The 24,183-nt window shown below is 40.4% G+C and overlaps 1 protein-coding gene across 1 annotated transcript in view; it reads right to left on the bottom strand.

Moving 5' to 3' along the window:
- Nucleotides 1–1,449: 1,449 nt before the first annotated feature.
- LOC103032996 (macrophage mannose receptor 1) overlaps nt 1,450–24,183 on the bottom strand; it is a 59,440-nt gene continuing 36,706 nt past the window's right edge. The window contains exons 22-30 of the mRNA XM_022678032.2: nt 19,615–19,751; nt 17,092–17,197; nt 15,813–16,042; nt 13,182–13,347; nt 8,601–8,759; nt 6,781–6,897; nt 5,329–5,532; nt 3,580–3,612; nt 1,450–1,888 (exon numbers count right to left, since the gene is read on the bottom strand). Of these exons, the coding sequence (XP_022533753.2) occupies nt 1,650–1,888; nt 3,580–3,612; nt 5,329–5,532; nt 6,781–6,897; nt 8,601–8,759; nt 13,182–13,347; nt 15,813–16,042; nt 17,092–17,197; nt 19,615–19,751 (1,391 nt within the window). The 3' untranslated portion in view covers nt 1,450–1,649. The remainder of the gene's footprint in view (nt 1,889–3,579; nt 3,613–5,328; nt 5,533–6,780; nt 6,898–8,600; nt 8,760–13,181; nt 13,348–15,812; nt 16,043–17,091; nt 17,198–19,614; nt 19,752–24,183) is intronic.

Raw genomic sequence — 24,183 nt, 5'->3', positions numbered from 1 at the left:
TCACAGAATGCTGTGTTTTTCGTTCTCCAAACATAGCACTTCTGTTCTTATCCATCAAAAAAAAAAATATCTTATTCTTACAATAGCCTTGCCTCAGGTTTGTCCATGTTGTCACGCAGCCGTGTTCTCCTTCCACACTACTGGACTCCATTTCCCAAAATCCCGTGAACAACGACGTCAACAACACACGCTCACCTTCACCCAATCACCTGTGTTCTGAGTTAGTTCCGGTTCATTTCCCTCTAGCTTCCTGTATTTAAGGCGGCCGTTTGTAAAGAAACACCGCGAGGTATTGTCGACTCATGTTGCATACTAAGCGTTTTCCTGTGTATTGTTTTTGCCTTCTCGTTACAACCCTGTTTTCGGATAATAGGTTTATATCTTTTGTTTTGCCCTTTCTGGATTTGATGTATGGTTGGACTGTTTCTCGGTTTCGAACTCGGACTGTATTTTTGACTACGTCTTCTTTTATCGGTGAGATCATTGTTTGCCTGGCTTTTCTGTTAGCAGTATCTGTTAGCCTTCCTGCTAATAAACATGTTTGTACTTTTAACTCGGCTCGCGTCACTCCTCTCTACCTGGCGTTACACATGTGATCTTTAGCAAACCGCAGATTAGCAGCATGTCCATGCACACCATTATTGTCCAGTGTTCTCCTGATGGTGGACTATTATTAACTAATTTTAATATTAGCCAATATGAGAGAGGCCTTCAGTTGCTTAGAAGTTACCCTGGGGTCCTTTGTTACATCGCTAACTATTACACGCCTTGTTCTTGGAGTGTGATCTTTGTTGGTCAACTACTCCTGGGGAGGGTTTGATAAATCTATGTTCTTTAGATAAATTAGGGCTTCTGATTCTCATCATATTGCTTGAAAACACCTGACTGTAATTACACCTTCAAACTAATTGCTAATCCTAGATATAGAAATATTTTTGCCCCTCACATATATGTAATATTGGACCACTTTTCTCAATAAATTCATGACCAAGTATAATATTTTGTCTCATTTGTTTAACTGGCTTTTTTATTTATTTAATCTGATGATGTTTTGGAATATATTTATGTAGAAATATAGAAAATTCTAAAAGGGTTCACAAACTTTTAAGCACCACTGCACATGCAGAGCACTGCAGACATGGCAACAACATATTCCCCACATTTCTTATATGTAAAACTGTATATAATGTACAGAAAGTACTTTACAGCGATGGTTAATATATTTGTGATCATTTTTTTATTCACTTTTCTTCCCTAAAGACAACTTGAGAAATTTGTAACATCATTTTGATCAGACCATGTAAATATATTTAAAGAGCTTAAATATCACGGGTTTTGCATGGTATTACTTAACTATAGAATTTTAAGAATCTTATAAGTTTCTGAAATGCCTTTTTAACTTTTAAGTCTTAATATGAATGAATAAAAATAAGCAGTGCCCACTTTAAACAGTATTTAAATTCCATTTTATTTAGCAATATCACTGATGAACTTCAAATCATTTTGTTCATTCAAACCTGATCCATTATGTGGAAAATAATCAACTGAAGCCGAGCAGATCATTTTTAACAATTAAATGTAAGGATTAGATCATGAAGCAGAATCGTGAAAACATGTAAAGACACAATATAATTCCAAATATTCGCAAATTACAAAGTAGGGTCTTCCTCGTTATCATCTGTTTGACTAAACAGTCCCATGGTGTCCTCATCCTCTACAACAAAACCTGCTCTGGTGCTCTGCATTGAGTTCTCAGACATGGAAGCCTGTTTTCTGGAGGTTCTGATGAAGCCATAAACCAATCCAGCCAAAACGAACATCACTAAAATCAGTACGACCACTGATGCACCACTGAACGACCTGCGAGTTCCAACAGTACCTGTAAAAACTTCAGAGAACACAGCATGTATAGTTTTAGTTTAATACAAAGCATTTATTGCAATACTGCTGATAAAACTGTGGTGGCACTTGTCATTTGCAGACCTTTTAACCCTTGTGTGGTGTTCATATTTTTGTTACTCGTTTACTTTGTTACTTGTATTTAATTCTGCAAAATTAAGCAATTCTACATTAAAATGCTTTACACATGTTGCGTCACCTAAATTGCAAGCAATATAAACAGCTTACATGGTTAATATTTGCCCTTTACCTTTCTTATGTTACATTTCTTTTAAAAAGTGCTACTCTTTTTTTTATTAGTTTTTTAATAAAATGTAAAAGAAAATGAATTAAACTCAAGATATGAGTAGAAAATTTGTTTCGTTTCAAATTTACAAATGAAGCAATGTTTATTAGCCCTTGGCCAAACATACTGTATGTAATATAAATGTAAAGGGGGGGAGGGTTGGTGTACAGTGTGTGTTTATCAAAAATGTGTTTTGATATATGTTTCTAACAAAAAAATGAGCCAATACCAATGAGTTTGAGTTTTAAAAAAATATTTTTTAGTATCATTTGATGAAAAATGAAAACGGGTCCCACAGACCCGAACACCACACAAGGGTTAAAATGGGTGATTGGGACTTGACCTGAAGCCAATTCGGTTGAGGTCAGCACTTTGGTGCTTCTTAAGAACAACTAACTCAAAACTGCTGTGTGTTTTTATATTACAGGGAAGCTTTAACCAACACACCCAATCTCATCACACCCTGGCTCCAATTAGCTCTTAGAAAAGTCATAAGCCTAGGGGTTCACATACTTTTTCCCCCTCACTGTGAATGTTAACATGTTGTGTTCAATAAAATCACGCAAACACAATTTTTTTTGTGTGTGGTATTAGTTTAAGCACGTTAAGCATTTTAAGTGTTTGTCTATTGTTGTGATATAGATGAAGATCAGAACACATTTAATGATCAATTTATGCAGAAATCTAAGTAATTGCAAAGGGTTCACATACGTTTTCTTGCAACTGTATATACCACTAAGAGTGAAAACCAAAGTAATCTAGAATAGTGCATTTCTTAAAAGAACCTCAAAATGGTTCTGCAGCTGAAATATAGAACCAGATGAAAAAAATGACAATTTGCCGTCTTTTTCCTTAATGAAAACAAGAGGTTTGGTGGTTGTAATGAAAATTATACTCTTGGTCTTGGTCGTAGACGAAAACGAATAGAGGTGAGTTGGAGAAATGAGGGATGAAAAAAAACAACAAATAGATGAGTGCTGGTCAGTATGGCTGTGGATTAGAGCTTGGGGACCTTCCCTGAAGGAAAACATGAAGTTTGGTGATTGTCACTAAAAGTCTTGGCCTTGGCCATAGACCAAAATGAATGAAGAGAGTTGGAGAAACAAGGGATGAAAAAACTACAAATAGATGAGTGCTGGTCAATATGGCTGTGGATTAGAGCTTTTGAACTCACACTGAATTAGAACAAGCAGTTTGGTGCGGGGATGATGATTTTAGGGGAGATTTGAAATGGGTATGGGCAAAGATTAATGGTCTTAAATCCTATTTTTCCATTGATTATCTGTTGTATTTTATTAAACAGCAATTTTGCTCTTTTTATCAGACATTTTTTAAAACAGAAAAAGAATGCTAACAGAAAATTAGTATATATATTCCAATAGCCAAGTTATTACCTGTAGTTGTCGGCTCTGTTGTCGGCATTACAACTGTAATAATAAGTAAAACAGAGAATAATAAATTAGGCAACAAGAACAAACAGACAAAAAAATCTTAATCTTAAGGTTTTGAGCTCTAAACAGATTTATTTATCTAAACTAGAATTAGAACTAGATCATCAACTCAAAACTGTTCATTATGGCATTATATTGTAAAGGCCTTTTGTTATTGAGTACATAAATTCTTCTAACAGGAATGCTTATTCCTAAATTTTATTATGAAAAAAGTAATTGAAAACATAGAAAAACAACCATATACATAAAAATTTAGTTATAGTTGGCATTCACTTGTAAATCCAAAAAGTAACATTTTTTTTGTCCTAGATAAAAGAGAAATTATTCAAGTATTACTGGTCAGACTAAATATAAAAAAAAAACATTGCTTTCTATGTGACTTTTGGATTTTTTGAACAAACACTTTATTGTAGTAAGTATTTGTTTGTTTTTCCCCCACTATATTTAATCAGATTTTAGAGGACTGTAGTTGTATATAGACAGTACTGGTGGGCAAAATGGCCCTAAAATAATATCAATATATTTCTGGTATCTTTTGCGATAGCAATATGGGCAAGAATAACACAGCAGAAACCGTTTCTTACCAAGAACCATGTTTTATAGACAGAGATTAATCTAATGTGATGTTTGTGGTCAATATGTTCATGTTATGGCTTGCAAACATCTAAAACTTCTTTTTAAAGAATATCACATCATCTGTGAAGCATGGTGGTGGTAGTGTAATGGTTTGCAAATGCTTTGCTGCATGTTATATATTCACCTAAAAAACAAGCCTTAGACAAATGCTAATTGTACACATCATTTGACATAAAATTGTTTCTGTTTCAAATAACAAGCATTAAAGGTCTCATTGTGGTCTCTAGTAAGGATGAATACCATACGAGTTGTTTTTTTTTTGTGAAAAAATGTAGCTGTTTAGTTCTGACTTAGTTTACTGAATTAGTGGTCTCTGGAGAAAGACAGGATTTGGGCTCTTGCTCATTTATATTCATAGGTGCAGATATATCGCCTCTGATTGGCTAACAGCATTGCAGCAGAGAACGCCTACCTGCCATCCCTCCCAAAGTCAATTTTACAGCTCTAAAACCCAAAGAAGAAAATGCTTTCAGAGATACAGCCTTAGTTAAAGATACAGCACTGAGTTCTAGATAAAGTTAACCCTTAAACTTCACTTAACATCAGACTCAAGCCTCCCGTGGCCGAGAAATGTTAGCAATGCCGCGGTGCGAGTTCAAGTAGAGACAGCAGTGCGAATAACCCCCTCCCTAGTGTTTATATAAGGTTTCGAAAAACGCAGAATCAACTTGAGATACAATTTAAACGTATATTTACTTACACAAGAAGACTAATGCTAACTAGCTCTATAAACAGAGTAAACTGAGCTGTTAGCTCCTCATTAGCTATAGCTCCTAATGCTGTAGCCTAAGTTTCGCTCTGTCTATGGGCGGTCCTGAGCCGAGGAAGGTGAGTCCATGAAGTCACTGGTTGACGTCAACACCCTAACATCTCTCTGATCAACTCGTATTTCTGAGGATGTTCTTTTAATAACTACTGCAGACAAGGGAGGCTGAAGAACAGTGTCATATGCAGCATGCATATACAGCTCAGAGAGACCTACAGCATTTCACAAAGAACAAGAAAAAATGGATTTTAGCAGAAAGACCCTTTTAACAAAAATTATTTAAAGAGTACCTTTGGCTGTTTTGCAGACATAAGCGTGAAAACCCCGTTTACAGTCACGCCTTTCCCACTCTGCAGTGCTGGAGGAAATCACTGCACAGTTTTTTGCGTTTTCTGGGCTAAATCTATATACAGAGTGACGTTCTGGAGGTTCCTCTTCAGATTTACTCCAGTTAACGTAATCCAGAACCCTGTTGTCTGTCCACATCCAGTGTCCTGTGCAGGACAGACACAAAATATGCAACTAATAACCAAACAGCTCAAATAATTAATCATGATTAATTACATCAGATTGAAAAGCTAAATGAATAAATTACATATGTTTTATGTATTTATAAAGCTTGGATTCTTGACATACACTTACAGAAGACAACAGAAGACAAACCAAACAAGCAAACCTAGCATTTGAATACAAGCACCTCATTCAAACTGCAATGTAGGGAGGTGGAAATATCATGGTTTGGGGCTTTTTTGCTGCAGCAGGGCCTGTAATGCTCTCCATCATAGAAACTACTGTACAACATCTGTTATAATGTATTATAACAGGTGTTGCTAAAGGATATATGTGAGATCTTTGCAAAAACTTGAAGGGGGGTGGGCCATGCAACATGATAACTGACCCAAAATATTCTAGTAAATCAACCAAGGAATTACGGCTCAGTCAAATCCTGGATCTTTATAATATCCAGATGCTGTAAGGCAGGGGTCTGCAATTAAGTCTGGCCGCGGACCAGATATTTTCCAAACCATTACATGGTGGGCCACAAAAAAAAAAGTAAAAAAAAAAATGTTTTGGATGTTTTGGAAAATCAAGTGTAATGGAATTGAGCGCTACAGACTAGTAGCTCTCCAGCCCAGAGGGTCGTTGAACCCAATTGCAGAACAGTTGAATTCAAAGCGGGTAAACCCAAGAAGTAAGGAAAAAAATAAATAAATAAACACTCCGCTCCTCATGATGTTTCGAACCCGAGTTGTCAGGATCGCGGTCCAATACACAATTGCTGCCCTGGCTAGTAAATTGGGACATGGTCGGGAAAAAAAACGCCCTTATAATGGAATAGGGAGCCCAAGAACGGGCGAAAAAACGAGAATGGGCAGAAACTAAAGTCACGCCGAGCGCGACAGAGAGACAGGGGAGGAATATAAACAAAAGCTCACCAGAGAAGCATTTTTTTATTATTCTTTTTTTTATTATCTTTCATTATAGTAATGCAATACTGCAAAAAACAACTTAAACATCATACAGCTGATAAAATTTTGCATGGAGAAATGAAAAACACTTTTCGTAGACATTTATTGGACACATCCATTTAAGTTTAAATCAGTTAAAGAGAAAAACTAGCTGTTAAATCACAGGGTGGCCTAATGTCTTTCTTTTTTATTGATTAATATGTAATAATACAGCTGGTACCTATGTTAACAGTGGTGTACAAATGGTGCAAATGGTTTCACTGTAGTATTTACCTATGCGGGTCTTGTAAAGGCCTATCCAGAAATAGTTGGAGTTATCCTTCCGTAACCTGGCATTGTTCGCTATGAACTCGGCCTCCATTGAATCCACAATGCTGACGAGTTCACCTCCTGGTTGAATAAAAAAAAAAACTGAATGCATTTTCAACACTTTTATTTAAAAGAAAAACACACAGTTATGCACAGATTGCATAACAATTAGTCTTTAAAAGGTCTCCTTCCACTAAAATCAGTTCTCGGCTCGGGACCGGCCACAGACAGAGCTGAAGCCGGACAGTTGACAGCTTTGTTTACACCAGCTAGTTAACTTTAGCTATCTTGTGTAATTAACTGCAGGTTTACATCGGATCTCCGGTTGATTCTGTGTTTTTCCAAGACCATTAAAATACATTAGGGAAGCACAATTTGACAAGGCAGCACAACTTGACAGAACACCGATCAAAGCTGCGCCATTCGCTTCAGATTTTATGATATAGAGCGGACTCTGGGGCTTCAGGAGGAGCTGCTCAGCTGTGGGGAGAGTGGCCCTTATGATGCTAAGAGTCTGATGTTAAGCAAAGTTTAAGGGTTAACTTTACCTAGCACTCAGTGCTATATTTTTACAGCTAAGGCTGTATCTCTGAAAACATTTTGTCCTTTGAGTTTCAGAGCTGTAAAATTCACTGTGGGGGAAGGCAGGTAGTGTTCTCTGATGCAGTGATGTTAGCCAATCAGAGGTGATATGTTTGCATGTATGAATATTAGGGCTGTCACGATTCTCTAAATCCTCGATTCGATTTTATTTCCGATTTTAGGGTCACGATTCGATTTGATTCGATTCTCGATTTTCCTATGCCAGTTTTGCATAAGTCTATGGTCAGTCATTGGTTTGATTCATCAAATTTACAATATTTTATTTCAAAAGGTGGGCTTGATATAAGTGATGCAAAGTGATACAAGTGATCTGTAATACACCACATTAGGCACTAATGGTCAAATTTAAATAATTTAATTAAGATATATATGTAATGCCATGTAGTGGCTTTTTTTGGTAGCAGCAGTGTGCACTATTAAAACAGCAATTGTGCAACATAAAATAAATAATAAAAAAATACAGGAACAGTCATGTACAAAATAATAGAACAATTAGAGCTTTAACAAACTGAACTCTATTCTACTATAACAGTTAAACATGAAAAATAAGACTTTACGACTTTTCAGTCCCTGAGAATGACAAGTTATTTTTTCTTTAACAAAGATATATTATTAACTTTATCTGAGAGAAAGATGCTCCTTAAGGTACCAAAACTATTAACATATTTGATGCTCGACGAAACAACTGTTATTTTTATATTTTCAAGTTTTTCTTTAAGAAGATGAGAATGTCCACATTCTCTGGAGAAAGTGCTGCTCTTTGAGCAGTCACAATGTCCGCGGTTGTGCTGCGCTATTTGCGTAGCACACGCGTGCTTGCGTAGCTTAGAGGGAGGGATCGTCGATCATCTTTTTCACTTCGATGCTCGAGACCATGACATAATTTCGATCGATTTCGATAAAATATCGAAATCGTGACACCCCTAATGAATATTCATGAGCAAGCGACGAAATACTTTCTTTCTTCAGAGACCACTAATCCAGTGAACTAATGCAGGGCTATACAGAAACACCGCAGCACTTTTTTTTTCAGAAAAAAAAACAGCTCAGATACATGGCATTCATCCATACTAGAGACCACAACTAGACAATTTTAAAATGAATGAAAAAACGATAGAATGAGACCTTTAATAAATAACACATGAATTGCAGTGCTTCTACAATGTATTCCAATAACTCACCTCTTATCTTACAGAGATTAGACGCTGTGAACCAGGATTCTGCACTGGATGTGAATGCGTAACAGTGGCCTCGATACGGCAGCCATATCATTCTCGGATTAGCAATGCTCGGTTTAGGGCACACACCTGGGTACTGAGTTGGTGGAGGTGGAGCCATATCTGTAAATACATGTTGTAACACTTTTACAGTAAATCAGTCCTATGTTGCTCTTTTTGTAAACTCAGTTTATTATATTTCTGTGTGCTCTTTTAAAATACAGTGGCTTAAACTCCTTAAACTTTTTCATATTTTCTCACCTTACAACCACAAACCTTTTTAAGATTTTAAGTAATAGACCAACACAAAGTAGCACATAATGAGGTGTAATGAAAATGATACGTGTTTTTCAAACTTTTAATGAAATAAACATCTGAAAAGTGTGAAGTGTGACATATATTAATACTTCAAAGAGCCACCTTTACTGCAATTACAGCTGAAAGTATTTTGGGGTATGTCTCTACCAGTTTTACACATCTAGAGACTGAGATTTTTGCCCCATACTTGCAAAATAGCCATTTGCGGCCGTTTCCTTTTTTGGAGTGGCCCGCGAGGTATTTTAGAAATAGAATGAAAGTTGGCCTGCTGTTAAGCAGGTTTTTATAATGTGAGATTCAAAGTTTGAACGCTAGGTGTCAGAAATGGGCCAAAGAGTCCAAAAGCGGAGAGGGTGCGCATTTCTAGCACAGAAAAACGGGGCAAAGAGTCTAAAAGCGGAGAGGGTGCGCATTTCTAGTGCAGAAAGACAGGGCAAAGAGTTTAAAAGTGGAGAGAGTGCGCATTTCTAGCGCAGATAAACGGGCTAAAGAGTCTAAAAGCGGAGAGAGTGCGCATTTCTAGCGCAGAAAAACGAGCCAAAGAGTCTAAGAGCGGAGAGGGTGCGCATTTCTAGCGCAGAAAAACGGGGCAAAGAGTCTAAAAGCGGAGAGGGTGCTGTCACAGTTTAGCCCATGTCTGCCTTGTGTTTCTCCCTCATTTGGTCTCTTGTGCTCCTGCCCCTCTGTTTACCTGTCATGTTTCCCAGCCATGTGCTTCTGTTGTGTTTTGGTCCTGTCTCCGCCCTAGCCCCACCCTGTCATCAGTGATTTGTAACCCCGCCCCCTGTTGATTGATCCTCAGGTGTTTCCAGTTTCCTGTTCCCTCCTCATGTATATAAGCCCCTTTGTTTCAACCCTTCTTTGTCTAGTCTTTTGTTAGTTCGTTTGCTGTCTGTGATCAGGTTTGTGTGATTCCTTGCTGTGTGTCTGTCAAGTTGGTTTTGTTTCTAGAGTTACCGGTTTCTTAGTTTTGATTATACTTTTATCTCATCTTTGTTATTTTAGTTATTTCAGTCTTGTATTTTTGTCTTGTGTTTACCTGTGTTTGTTTTCTGTTTATATTCAGTGTAACTTTGGTTTATTTTGTTTTTGTTAGTTTGTTTTAGTTTGTTTAATAAATAAAATAATTATTCTGCACTTACGTCCATCCCCTCACTTCTGTAACATAAGACTAGACCATTCAAAATGGACGTAGCGGAATATATTCACAGAGGTGGGCAGGATTTGGGGGAGGAGTACTGGACTTTTGAAAGACTGCTGGAACTGGATGAATACCTGTTCCAGGCTTCCCTAGTGCGTGGTCTATCCTCCCCAGATCCAGCAGTACCTGCCGCCTCTGCTCCAGCGCTGCCCGCGGCACCCGCCGCGCCTGCTCAAGCTGCACCCGCCGCGCCTGCTCAAGCTGCACCCGCCACGCCTGCTCAAGCTGCACCCAGCGCTCCTGCTCCTGTGTCTGCAGTGCCTGCCGCTCATGTGGTACCCACTGCTTTAGCTCCAGTGCCAGCGGCGCCCGCCGCTCCTGCTCCTGTGTCTGTAGTGCCTGCCGCCCACGTGGTACCCACTGTTTCAGCTCCAGTGCCAGCGGTGCCCGCCGCTCCTGCTCCTGTGACTGCAGTGCCTGCCGCCCATGTGGTACCCACTGCCTCTGACCCTGTGCCCGCGTCTCCGGCCGCCTCTGACCCTGTGCCCGCGTCTCCGGCCGCCTCTGACCCTGTGCCCGCGGCTCCGGCCGCCTCTGACCCTGTGCCCGCGGCTCCGGCCGCCTCTGACCCTGTGCCCGCGGCTCCGGCCGCCTCTGACCCTGTGCCCGCGGCTCCGGCCGCCTCTGACCCTGTGCCCGCGGCTCCGGCCGCCTCTGACCCAGGGCCCGTGGCTCCGGCCGCCTCTGACCCAGGGCCCGTGGCTCCGGCCGCCTCTGACCCAGGGCCCGTGGCTCCGGCCGCCTCTGACCCAGGGCCCGTGGCTCCGGCCGCCTCTGACCCAGGGCCCGCGGCTCCGGCCGCCCCTGTGCCTGCTCCCAGAACTAAGCACACCCCCAGGTCGTGTGCTTCCAGACCTGCTCCAAGGTCTCCTGCTTCAGCCTCTCGAACTCTGCCCAGGCTGGTTCCGCAGACTTTGAACTTCACCAGTCCTGGGCTCCAGTCTATGTGTGTGTTTGTACCCATGTCTCTCCCTGTCCTGGTCCCCGTGTCTGTGTTTGTTCCCGTTCCTGTCCCCGGTGGTTTTCCTGTTCCCGTCCCTGTCACTGTGTTCGTGTCTGTCCCTGTCAATGTATTTGTCCCAGTTCCCCTGCCCAGTCTTGTCCAGACCTCGTTCCCGTCCACTACCCCATCTGCATTCCTGTTTAGTGTTAAGCCCCATGTCCAGTCCCAGTTCTCGGCCACTGTCCAGTCTATGTTTCAACCCCCTGTCCAGTCTCAGCCCCCTGTCTAGTCTCCGTCCCTGTGTAGTGTCCAGCCCTCTGTCCAGTCTACTGTCCACTCCTCTGTCCAGTCTCAGCCCTTTGTCCAGTCCTTGTCCCCTGTCCAGTCTCAGCCCCCTGTCCAGTCTTTTGTCCAGTCCTTGTCCCCTGTCCAGTCTCAGCCCCCTGTCCAGTCTTTTGTCTAGTCCTTGTCCCCTGTCCAGTCTCAGCCCCCTGGCCAGTCTTTTGTCCAGTCCTTGTCCCCTGTCCAGTCTCAGCCCCTGTCCAGTCTTTGTTTCCATTCATAGTCCAGTCTTCTGTTTTGTCATGAGTTCCATCGTCCTAGTTCTGTCGTCTTGTTCTCTGTTCCCTCTCTCGGCGCCTCTGGTAGTGGCGCCATTGAGGGGGAGTTATGTCACAGTTTAGCCCATGTCTGCCTTGTGTTTCTCCCTCATTTGGTCTCTTGTGCTCCTGCCCCTCTGTTTACCTGTCATGTTTCCCAGCCATGTGCTTCTGTTGTGTTTTGGTCTTGTCTCCGCCCTAGCCCCACCCTGTCATCAGTGATTTGTAACCCCGCCCCCTCTTGATTGATCCTCAGGTGTTTCCAGTTTCCTGTTCCCTCCTCATGTATATAAGCCCCTTTGTTTCAACCCATCTTTGTCTAGTCTTTTGTTAGTTCGTTTGCTGTCTGTGATCAGGTTTGTGTGATTCCTTGCTGTGTGTCTGTCAAGTTGGTTTTGTTTCTAGAGTTACCGGTTTCTTAGTTTTGATTATACTTTTATCTCATCTTTGTTATTTTAGTTATTTCAGTCTTGTATTTTTGTCTTGCGTTTACCCGTGTTTGTTTTCTGTTTATATTCAGTGTAACTTTGGTTTATTTTGTTTTTGTTAGTTTGTTTTAATTAATAAAATAATTATTCTGCACTTACGTCCATCCCCTCACTTTTGTAACAGGTGCACATTTCTAGCGCAGAAAAACGGGCCAAAGAGTCTAAAAGTGCCATAATTAAGGAGTTTAATATTAAGAGACATCATGAAATTAAACATCAATTTGAAAAATCTTAGTTTACACAACACTGTCAAAGATAAAGATAGGAAGCTTTGGAACCTTCTAACTTTCTATTTTTGGACGCTGGATTGTACAGTGCCCTTTGAGATGCTTAAAGCTTGGGATATGTTTTTATAACCTAACCCTGCTTTAAATTTCTCCACAACTGTATCTCTGACCTGTCTGGTGAGTTCCTTGATCTTCATGATGCTGTTTGCTCACTAGTGTTCTCTAACAAACCACTGAAGCCTTCACAGAACAGCTGTATTTATACTGAGACTAACTTACACACAGCTGCACTCTATTTAACTAATTAAGAGACTGTGGTAAATTGCATTGGGTTTTCTTTAGGGGTTTCAGAGAAAAGAGGGCTGAATACTTTTGCACGTCACACTTTTTAGATTTTTATTTGATTACATTTTGAATTAAAATGTATCAAATAAAATGATAATCTGACAAAAAACATCTTAAATGATACAATTAAGCAGTAAATTGTTCTGTTAATTTGAAATGTTTTAATGTTACTATATGATTAATTTGTTAATCATTAAAGTTTAATGTAAAATAAGCAATAAAACAATTTCTATATAAAGATATCTTAGCAAGTAAAAATGTCCTTGTTTTGAGGAAAGTTTGGATGCATTGCTCTAAATATAAAATAACTAATTTATCTTTTAATTTAAAATAAGAATATTGCTTGGAAAAGGTCGTAAAATGCTTAAAGTAAGTAAATTATTAGTAAATAAGCTTTTTTGCATTCAAACAGCTCTTAACTTACCTGTTGAATTCTTACACAAGCTGTAGTAGGTTTGATTGCACTGGGCAGTTTTCCACATTCCATCTACGTCCACATAAACACAGGGGTGGTCACTTTTTGGTTCATTAGGGGCCCATCTCTCCATACTTAGATGCCAGTTATCAATCCACAGGTAGTATCCATGTATCTGTTCACAAAGACAAATATGAATATTTGTCTTACATTTTTTCTCATATGTCTTATATGTCACTTACATTTGAATCAAGTTACTCAATGAGTCAATGGACTTATAGAGTATAGAGTGTTGTGCTTGACTCGTACCATTAAAACTACTCCAACCACTTACAATAACTATTCTATTCTTCCAGTCTTTATCTTGTAATACCCAATGGAATAGATTTATGAAGTTGCAGATTTACCTAGACACATTATTCATATGCAGGTAACCTCACAAACTATTTTTTATCTATTATCTTAATATATAAACTCTCTGTCTAATGACAGACTTACACCAAACAACTTTTCAAGCAATTTAAACACTGCAGACAAATTTTCAGTGTTGGAAAAAATCTTGGTAGCTATAGAGTTGTACAATGCTCCCGTCAACTGCATCGTTTGGTGTAAGGTGTCGTCTTAATGATCTGATAAAATCAAGCCTGTGTAATATTTTTATATTTTTTTTAAATGTTTTTAGACTTGTCCGATGCATCTTATCACATATGTGAATCCTCTCCTCAACTTGCCATATTTTCGGACTAAGGTCAAAGGCACTGGATTATAAGGTGCATTTTAAGAGACACTATAAGGAATTGCTAATTCAGCAGGTCTTGCTGCTGGGTGGTGGTGGGTGGTAGCTAACTAAATTAAAGCTCCACTAGGTAGGATTGAGATTTTGTGCTCGCTGGCTCCCCCTACAGTTGCAGTGTAATAAATGTTTTAGGCCGATTAGTTTCCCCTTTTCGTTTTCTGGCTTTCACAGACATATTCGGTCTCTTTTCAGCTTCTGCCAGAGTGTTTGTATGTTAGTTTGTAAAGAATGAACGAGTAGTCCTTGTGGAACTGTTAGAACTTAAGGCCGGAAAGCAGGTCGCAGTTCTCTCGCGTGGTCTCGTCCGTCTCGGAAAACTTACAGAGTCTGGTTTGAGCTCAGAGGAGCTCCGGCACAGACACGAGAGCACCGCTATTCCTCCTATTACACCTCAATGCAGCGCTGCAGTGAGTTTCAAGCTTGATCAAAAATCAAGAAAATCCTACCTAGTGCTGCTTTAAGTAAAGCTCAGCTATGTAAACAAAACCGTATTATTTGGGTGAGTAAAGCACTTCTATTTATTAACAGTAAGCTTATATTCCTGAATTTCACCAGCAGTAATGCTTGTGCATTAGCGTTTAGCGGCCAAATACACAGAGAAACCCTGAGTGTTCAGGTAAGCTCAGTTAGCGGTTCGTCCCACGTAGCTTGTTATAACGCGGTAAACATGCCGAATACAGTCCGATGTACTCACCTCTGAACTAATGCTAATGAACTGGCTAATGCTAATGCAGCTCCAGCAGTGCTAGCCAGGGTTAGCAGCAGGCTACAGGCCGATAATACTCACCACTGAACGGGGAAAATAGCGGTTAGCAGCTAATGCTAATGCTACTCCAGCCCTGATGCTGGAGATCTTAACTGGAACGCCTGTATGATGATATAACTTCAGAGGAGTGGCTTTACTGCTCATTATAGCCTGACTTATAAAAATCATACATATGGATTAAAAAGGCACATTGACGATTTTTAGAAAAATAAAGGTTTTATGTGAGCTTTATAGTGTGAAAAATATGGTAGCTAATTTCTCCTTAGATTAAACAACTTTTCAAATCCCTCTAGCAAGTCTATGGTGTAGCCTTGTGTGAAAATGCCCTTTGCTGTTGTTAGCATTTATAACTCCGTGTTTGTGTGTCTGCTTTTTTTTTTTTTTTTTTGAAAGCAGTAGTATGAGTGGATAGGGGACAAAATAAATACCACTAATGTGCTTCTTCTACCCTTTCTGCTAAATTAACATAGTTATCCTTAAACCTTGTTGCTGGTTATTTAAGCAACAATGGTGCTGCTAATGGCGCTGATACAAAAGCTACGGTGATCTTAAAGATATCAGAACAGCAAACTTATCTGCTTTATCTGCTCATTTATTCAATGAAAAAAATGCAGAATTAGAACTGAAGAGAGCTGGCAAGCTAAAAAAAGAGTGTGATAGATTCCTGGATAATGCTCTAGAAGAGGACCACAATGCAATGCACATTTTAAAAGTACTTTTCCATGTTCTTAGTGGAATTACACATTCTCACCAGAGAGGCCGCTAAATCTCCAAAAGATATTAACTGTCACTTTAATGTTTTTGGCTTGCAGATCTTTCTTCAGATACACTGAAAATTAGGGTACCTGTACCTTGGAATAAAAAAGTAGTTTGATTAATTGATGGATTGTTTGATTGATTGAAAAAACTATTAATTAGTTGAATGATTTCTTGGAATCTACAGTAAAAGTGAACGTAACACTGATCAACAGTGACTTTAGGAACAAAATGTGGAATCTAACCATAATGCTAATATAGCATGACTTAGTACTGTAACCACTGAGTTTTACGGATGTAGCCCCACATTAATCTGTTGTACCTTCATGCTGTTCAGCCCAACCCATATGGGTTGTTTAAGTTTGTCTGCCTGTAGCTCAATGTGGTACTGGGCAAAGACGTCCCGAATGCTGGCCAGGTTTGCTCCCACAGACTGACAGTGACTCTGAGCTTCTTTCCAGGTCATGTTGGTTTGGACGAGCATGTAAGAAGAATTTCCAAGCTTGATGAAAGTTCTGGGCACCTCTGTGGGCCTAGGGATGATCGAGTGATCTGAACATGCAACAAAAACACAGTATATAAACAAAAGTATTGGGCCACATGCTCATTCAGTGTTTCTTCTAAAATCAAAGGCAATAAAAAGGCCTTTATCCTGCTCTTGTCCGCATAGTTGTTGCTACTATGTAGGTAAGACTTTTGGTTAGATTTTGGTATTGGATGGAAGTATTGGATGGAACACCATCATAGCAGAGAACACAGTTCCACTGCTCCACAGCTTCTAGTCCACACATGGCATTATAGCATGGTTCCAACAGGTTCATACTTGTCTGTTCATGGCAGTACTTCTCTATACAGGCTAGACAAGCACTGTGTTGTGTCAGCTGTATCTGTATCAGCTGAATGAATGTATTAGCAACAGTGTCCACAAACCTTTGGATATATTGTTTTCTATAATGATCTTGGAGTTAAAAGTCTAGAGTGTAAATCTGGAAAAGTTGGATTTGCTTATAAGTTGAGACAATTAAATTTTAAGTTATAAAACTCTTAGTTATTATGCCTAAATTTAATTGATGTTTTTTGTGTGTGCACATTGAATTCTGCCGTGATTTGGGCAGCCGTGGTTCCCGAACATCCCTTTTAGACAGCTTCCTCTTACAGCGTCCACAGTTAATCCTGTTGGATGTGGTTCGTCCTTCTTGGTGGTATGCTGACATTACCCTGGATACCTTGGCTCTTGATACATCACAAGGTCTTGCTTGCTCTTTGGAACTCTGGTATGTCACCCATAATGTTGTTTGCAATATTTTGAGCAAAACTGAGCTCTTACACTGCTAATTGAACCTTCACACTCTGCTCTTACTGGTGCAATAATGTGCAATTAATGAAGATTGGCCACCAGGCTGCTCCAATTTAGCCATGAAACCTCCCACACTAATATGACAGGTGTTTCAGTTTCATTGTTCAACCATTATTAAAATATTTACATTTTTGTGTAAAACAGCCTTATTTTCTTTGAGTTCAAACAAATTGTGGGTTAACAGTGTAGTATGCAATCATAATCTTAAAGTAGATGGAATGTTTTAATAATTTAAAAGACTTACTCGTAGCACGATTGCAGATATAACCACTGGTGTGCATGCAGTTTTTTGGCACCCACTTTCCCAATAAAGGATTTTGGAATCCTGCCATTGCCAGACAATTGTCTGCCTTCAAAAAAAAGTATTACAATTTAAGATTATGTGAATATTTAAATATATAAATAAATAATATAATATAATATAATATATATGTGTGTGTGGATGTTATGATGATTACATATATATAATAATAATTTATTATATAATATAATATATATAATAATTGATTACAATGATAAAGCAAAAAGCTAAGTTTGATGGTTTAATATGTTCTCAAAAATACTTGATGGGGGATAAATCTGGCAACTGGGCAGAGAAGTGTTGTAATCTGGTCGAGACATTCCAGGAAAAACCTTGATGTGTGTGTGCTAGCATTATCCTGCTGAAAAATGCCCCCTGAAAGCCCTGCAATGGAATAAAATGCATGTTCATTAAACTACAAGATGAAGTGCATGTGATCACAAGATGTCATACACACATCGTTAAGATGTTAGTGTGCCTTATAACTGGTGATCAACTATTGTACGTAATGGCTCCTCAGATAATCACAGAAAAAGTCCACATAGTATTTTCCCCAAAGGTCTTGGGCAAAATTGAGATGAGCCTTAAATGTTCTTTTTGTTCAGCAGTGTTTTTTGTCTTGGCACTCTGCCAAGCAGGCCATCACAGAATCACAGAGGACCCCCATAAAAAAAACCTGAGGACACCCTGAGAAACTGTTAATATAGGGCTTTTGACTTATATATTTTTTCATTTGCTTGATGATCTGAAACATGGGCAGGACGGTGGTGCAGTGGGTAGCGCTGTCGCCTCACAGCAAGGTGGCCTGGATTCAATTCCCGGCTGGGGTGACCCGGGTCTTTCTGTGTGGAGTTAGCATGTTCTCCGAGAGCTAAGATTCTCTGCCCGAACCCGACCTGACCTGAGGACCTGAGGCGCATGGCACCTCGTGGTCCGTGACGTTTGTGCTTGGGGTTTACAATGTGATTACAATATGGGATTACAATATGAGCACGAGGCAGATGAAAGAGAAACAGGAGATACAGTGTGTGAGAACCTTTACCTGTGAGTAGCTCATACACCATAACACACAAATCTCTCTCTCTCTCTCTCTCTTTCTCTTTCTCTCTCGTTTCTTAGATTGATTTCTCTGATAATGTCAGGAATACCCAGGCAGGGTGACGAGGAATGCGGACACAAGTGCAGGTAAGGGTGAAATAAATAAATAATTTATTAAATAAATAACAAAGAAACAAGGCAACGAGGAACAAGTAAACATGTAACAAAGATAAACCAAAAACCAAAAACCAAAACAAACCAGTGAAACAAAAGAACATAAGCTAAGCCAACAAGAGATAAAGATAATAAAATAAACAGGGAATATATACAAGGGAAGAAACTAGAAATAAACAAGAAAAATAACTATAAACGAGAAAACAAGAAATAAACAAGAAACAAGGAACTAAGGCTATGAGAGAACAAGGAAACACTGAGAAAAGCTATTAAACACTGAGAGAGACAAACAACAGGTGAAGGTGCAAAGACCGACGGAGACAAAGTGGCAGAGGAGGGCTATTTAAAGAAACAGGAAACACACTATAATTAGAAACACCTGGGGAAGGGGCGGAGCTACAAATGAGAAACAGTTGGAAAAGTACTGAGACGGGAGACACAGGGGAGCACAGGTCACGTGGGGAAGACACACAGAGACACGAGACGAGGCCAAGACGTGACAGATAAGATGTGTGAAAACTAATAAAAACTAGCAAGCCCACCCTAAAAACAAATTAAAACTTACTGAACTGTAGGAGAATAAAGAAAAACTAAATTAAATTAAACTATAATGAAAAATGAAAAATCTTATAATCACGTAGCTCTGGGCGCACGTGAACTCCTTCGCGTTTGACTTGCAGCACTGTGTGTAGCTGTTCTTAAAAATCATTTAAATTAAATAATAGTTTTATGCTATGTTACAGTGTTAATTAACATAATACTGGTTATATTTCGCTCATTCAATGAGCCTGAAAACAGCCAGTTTATGGGGTGGATCGGGTCGGGTCGGGCTCATAATGACAGTTTATGGTTCGGGTTGGGTTGGGCTCGGGCAGAACGTGCACGGGCTCGGGCTGGGTCGAGTCGGGTATTGTTAATGGGTGGATGAATGGATAGATCTGATACATTTAGGAGAGACAAGCATGCAAAAAACACTTTTTTACACCACCTGCATTTTTGCTAAAGGCAATACGGTGCCAGTAGCAGTGTAGCAGTAGCAGTGTGTGTATGTGTGTGTGTGTGCATGAGAGTACAATCTGCCTAAAGTAGTCCTATGTTTAGAGGAAGCACATTTCCAATGCAATCCTTTCAAATAAGATTAAAAAAATGTCTGGTTTGGTTTTAGAGTTGGGAATAAGTCTAAGAGATATACAGCATAATTATTTCCCAGATAATATTAATATAGCGTGTGAAAAAATAGCATATTGTTCATACAGTGTGGGAGGAGACCCAGGCTGAGTATCGGAAAGGACTTCCATCAATCCATAGAGCCTCCCATCTTCTGCCCGGTGTAGTACTGAAGCCAAGCCACAAATCTGGTGTTCCATCAGTTATCATCAGGGTCAAAAAGGCTAGAAGAAAAATAATAAAAAGAGAATATGACCAGTTAAACAATTCACATTAAGACAAATTCATTAAAAATATATAATTTAAACAACATCATTATTGTATGTTAAGGATCCGTTTCTTCTCAGCAATGAAAGTTTAAACCCATTCACACCTAGATAATTTACAATCATTTAGTAGAGATATTCAGTGATTCTGTACAACAGCTTCAAATCAGGATGCTGAAAGCATGGACTGATGTTTATTATGAAGACTAAAAACAGATAAGTATTCAAATAACGGCTACGTATAAATATGGTGTATATACATCTCAGATAATCTCTTGACACTTTAATTAAGATAATTCACACGTTTTTGTGCCTAAAATTATTTAACACAAAGCTCATATAAGGACAAATTATAGACATGTTTTATATTCGAATGTGTTTTTTTTTTCTTTAAAATATCTAACGAAATAAATATTTTTAAATATTTAAACTCACAAATATAAAGAATAATATCTAAAAGTATGGTATTTCACTACAAAGTGAAAGCTATTTTGCATACAGTTAAAATGTCCAATTGGCTATTGTTGTGCTGAAATGGCAGGAAAAAGAGATGCTCTGATTTTTTTTTTGTTATTTCAGCCATTTTTCATTTTCTGCAAATAAGTCTTCTAAATGAACTAATGAATAGAATAAAAAAAACGTGTTACATTTTACTCAAACATATACGCATAAATAGCAAAATCAGGGAATCTGATTCTGAAACTGTATATAAAGGAAAATAAAGCTACGATTATATAACTATAACTATATATAACTATATATATATAACTATAACTATATATATGTATTCTAGGGATGCAGCGGTACGGTGTGGACACGGTTCGGTTCGGTTTTTATATATTAATATTATCTAGCTCCAACATGAAGTATATTTTTAGCCCTTTCTATTTCAAATCAACAAGATGCTCCTACTCACACTGGCAGAGCCAATATTAAATAGAAAAAAGACACAAATTAGTTAAAATCACAAAGTTTATTATAAAAAAGAAACACTAATTCTTACCATTAGTCAAAATTAAAGGCCAAATTAAATAAAGTGCAGTAATATGCAAACAAACGCTCACACACTCTGCTGTATCTGCTTCATCATACTCAACGCTGAAGCCAAAACAGACCCAAACAGCGGATTTATAAGCTTGCGGCGCCTCTTTAAATGTCCTTTTCTCCGTTTTGCGTTCACTGGCCCTGATGAGGCAGCTGAGAAAGTTTTGTTTAATTAGCACTCAAATCTTCAGCGTCTGCCTTCAGAGCTGATTTGCTGCTGGGAAATTCTGAAAAAAGTCTGATTGGTTACTGCATGGTTGTGGAGAGACACGCTGAGAGAAGAAAAGTTTCCCCCCAGCTGGACAAACTCAAACTTTTTATTTTCTTAACAGGGAATTAGCATGCTCAATTTTTTTTTTTTTTCTGTAGAGAGGAAAAACAGCGGTTGGTTGGGGTTGTAGGGTGGAGACGGAGGAGCAGGGCGGGGGAGGGAGAAACACACTGGCAGGGTAAAAAAAAAAACTCTTTATGAAATATCCTGCAGTGATATTGGTCCATCCTTTTGGCTTTTAATATAAATTCATTCATTCATTAAATTATTCATGCTACTCAAATATCTACTAATGATTTGGCTATTTTTAATTTATTTTACTCATTTGTTCCAGTTGTGTCTAAGACGGTATTGATGATAAGACTAGGGCTGCCAACATTAAAGCGTTAATGCACACGGTTAATTTGGAGTCAGTAAACGCCTCTGACCCCAAATTAACCCTAAGTTAAGAGAAGTTGTAAGAGAAATCCTTACAACCAAGCTGAGATGTTTAAAATAAAGTAAACTGTACAATTTATCATGCTTTCTTGTTGTCAGTTTCCTACTTTGGCTTTACCTCCTCTGTAACATACAACTATATACAAGTATTTAAATGAACACATTACATTACATTACATTACATTTGGCAGACGCTTTTGTCCAAAGCGACTTACAATAGTCAAGTACAAAAGTAATAGAAGTTAAGATAAAACAATTTTGGATAGGGCTTAAAGGAGGTCGAAGGGAAATAAAGGGATAGAGAAGTGAAGGAGGGGAAGAAGGAAATGAGGTTAGAAGTAGTTAGTGTGTTAGAGGTGTTAGGAGAGTAAGTGCTCTTTGAAGAGCTCTGTCTTCAGGAGTTTATTAAAGATAGCGAGAGATTCTCCTGATGTCACAGTTTAGCCCGTGTCTGTCTCGTTGTGTCTCCCTCTCCTGGTCTATTGTGCTCCTGCCCCTCTGTTTTCCTGTCATGTGTCCCAGCCATGTGCTATTGTTGTGTTTTTGTCCTTGTCTCCGCCCTAGCCCTGCCCTAGCCATTAGTGCTGTAACCTCTTGTCTCATTTGTAACCCCGCCCCCTTGTTAGCTCCCACAGGTGTCCCTTATGTTTGCCTGTATATAATACCCCATGTGCTCCTTGTTCTGTGTCGTGCTTTGTTTGATCTAGTCCTGTTTCTCTGTCAGAATCTTGTTTAGTTGTGTTTTTGTGCCTTTGAGCCTTTTTGTCTGCAGTGTTCTGGTTTGTTTTCTTTAGTTTATTTATTTGTTTGATTATTTTGTTTGTTTGTTTAAGTCTTTTTCTCATATCCTCATAGTTCATAGTGTTTTGTTTTAGTTACCTTTTCTTTATACTATTTCATAGGGTTTTGCTCTTTTGTTTATTTTCTTGTTTAAATGGAAAATAAAACTAACTTGCATTTGCATCCGGCCTCCTCCTCTCCGTTACATAAAGCACGACCAACCGAGGATGCAGCAAGTCGGTTTTTAGCTATGCAGGAGCAACAGGAATTTTTGGACAGCCTAATCTCCAAGCTACGAGCTGGTCAACCGTTTTTGTTACCCTCCTTGATGCCAATCCCCTGTGAGTATGATGGGGAACATGGCACCTGTGAGGGTTTCATTATGCAATGCTCCATTTACCTGGAACATATGACATGCCCTATCCCTCCAGACATTATAAAGGTACTTTTTATAAAAACTTTGTTGAGGGATAAAGCATTACAATGGGGAGACATTATTTTAGAAAGCAGACCTGAAAAGGCAAAGACTGTGGAAGGTTTTTTTGAACTGCTGAAATTAAGGTTTTCTAAACATCCAGCATCCGCTGCCCCAGCCTCAGCTCCAGCTCAAGCACCAGCAGCACCCACTGCTCCAGCCTCAGCTCCAGCTCAAGCACCAGCAGCTTCCGCTGCTCCAGCCTCAGCTCCTACTCAAGCACCAGCAGCACCCACTGCTCCAGCCTCAGCTCCAGCTCAAGCACCAGCAGCACCCACTGCTCCAGCCTCAGCCTCAGCTCAAGCACCAGCAGCACCCACTGCTCCAGCCTCAGCTCCAGCTCAAGCACCAGCAGCTTCCGCTGCTCCAGCCTCAGCTCCAGCTCAAGCACCAGCAGCTTCCGCTGCTCCAGCCTCAGCTCCAGCTCAAGCACCAGCAGCTTCCGCTGCTCCAGCCTCAGCTCCAGCTCAAGCACCAGCAGCTTCCGCAGCTCCAGCCTCAGCTCCAGCTCAAGCACCAGCAGCTTCCGCTGCTCCAGCCTCAGCTCCAGCTCAAGCACCAGCAGCTTCCGCTGCTCCAGCCTCAGCTCCAGCTCAAGCACCAGCAGCTTCCGCTGCTCCAGCCTCAGCTCCAGCTCAAGCTCCAGCAGCTTCTGCTGCTCCAGCCTCAGCTCCAGCTCCGGCCTCAGCTCCAGCTCCAGCAGCTCCCACTGCTCCGGCCTCAGCTCCAGCACCAGCAGTGCCTGCCGCCCACGTGGTACCCACTGCTCCTGACCCTGTGCCCGCGGCTCCGGCCGCCTCTGACCCTGTGCCCGCGGCTCCGGCCGCCTCTGACCCTGTGCCCGCGGCTCCGGCCGCCTCTGACCCTGTGCCCGCGGCTCCGGCCGCCTCTGACCCTGTGCCCGCGGCTCCGGCCGCCTCTGACCCTGTGCCCGCGGCTCCGGCCGCCTCTGACCCTGTGCCCGCGGCTCCGGCCGCCTCTGACCCTGTGCCCGCGGCTCCGGCCGCCTCTGACCCTGTGCCCGCGGCTCCGGCCGCCTCTGACCCTGTGCCCACTCCCAGAACTTTGTATGCCCCCCGGCCTATCCCCAGGCCTGCTCCCAGGTCACGGGCTCCTAGGCCCGCCCCAAGGCCCCCGGACCTCTGCCCAAGAACTGTGCCCAGGCTGGCCCCTCTAACTACCCCACAGACTTTAGCCAGTCCTGGGCATCCCCAAGTTTTGTTTGTTCCCATGTCTCTCCCTGTCCTGGTCCCAGTGTCTGTGTTTGTTCCCATTCCTGTCCCCGGTGGTTTTTCTGTTCCCATCCCTGTCACCGTATTTGTGTCAGTCCCACTAAGTGTATTTGTCCCGGTTCCATCGCCCTGTCTTGTCCAGACCCAGTT

Source organism: Astyanax mexicanus, chromosome 8 (assembly GCF_023375975.1).
Source record: "Astyanax mexicanus isolate ESR-SI-001 chromosome 8, AstMex3_surface, whole genome shotgun sequence".
In the NCBI taxonomy this organism is placed as follows: Eukaryota; Metazoa; Chordata; class Actinopteri; order Characiformes; family Acestrorhamphidae; genus Astyanax; species Astyanax mexicanus.
The sequence above is the reverse complement of the archived record's forward strand: the minus strand, read 5'-3'. Positions and strand labels throughout refer to the sequence as shown.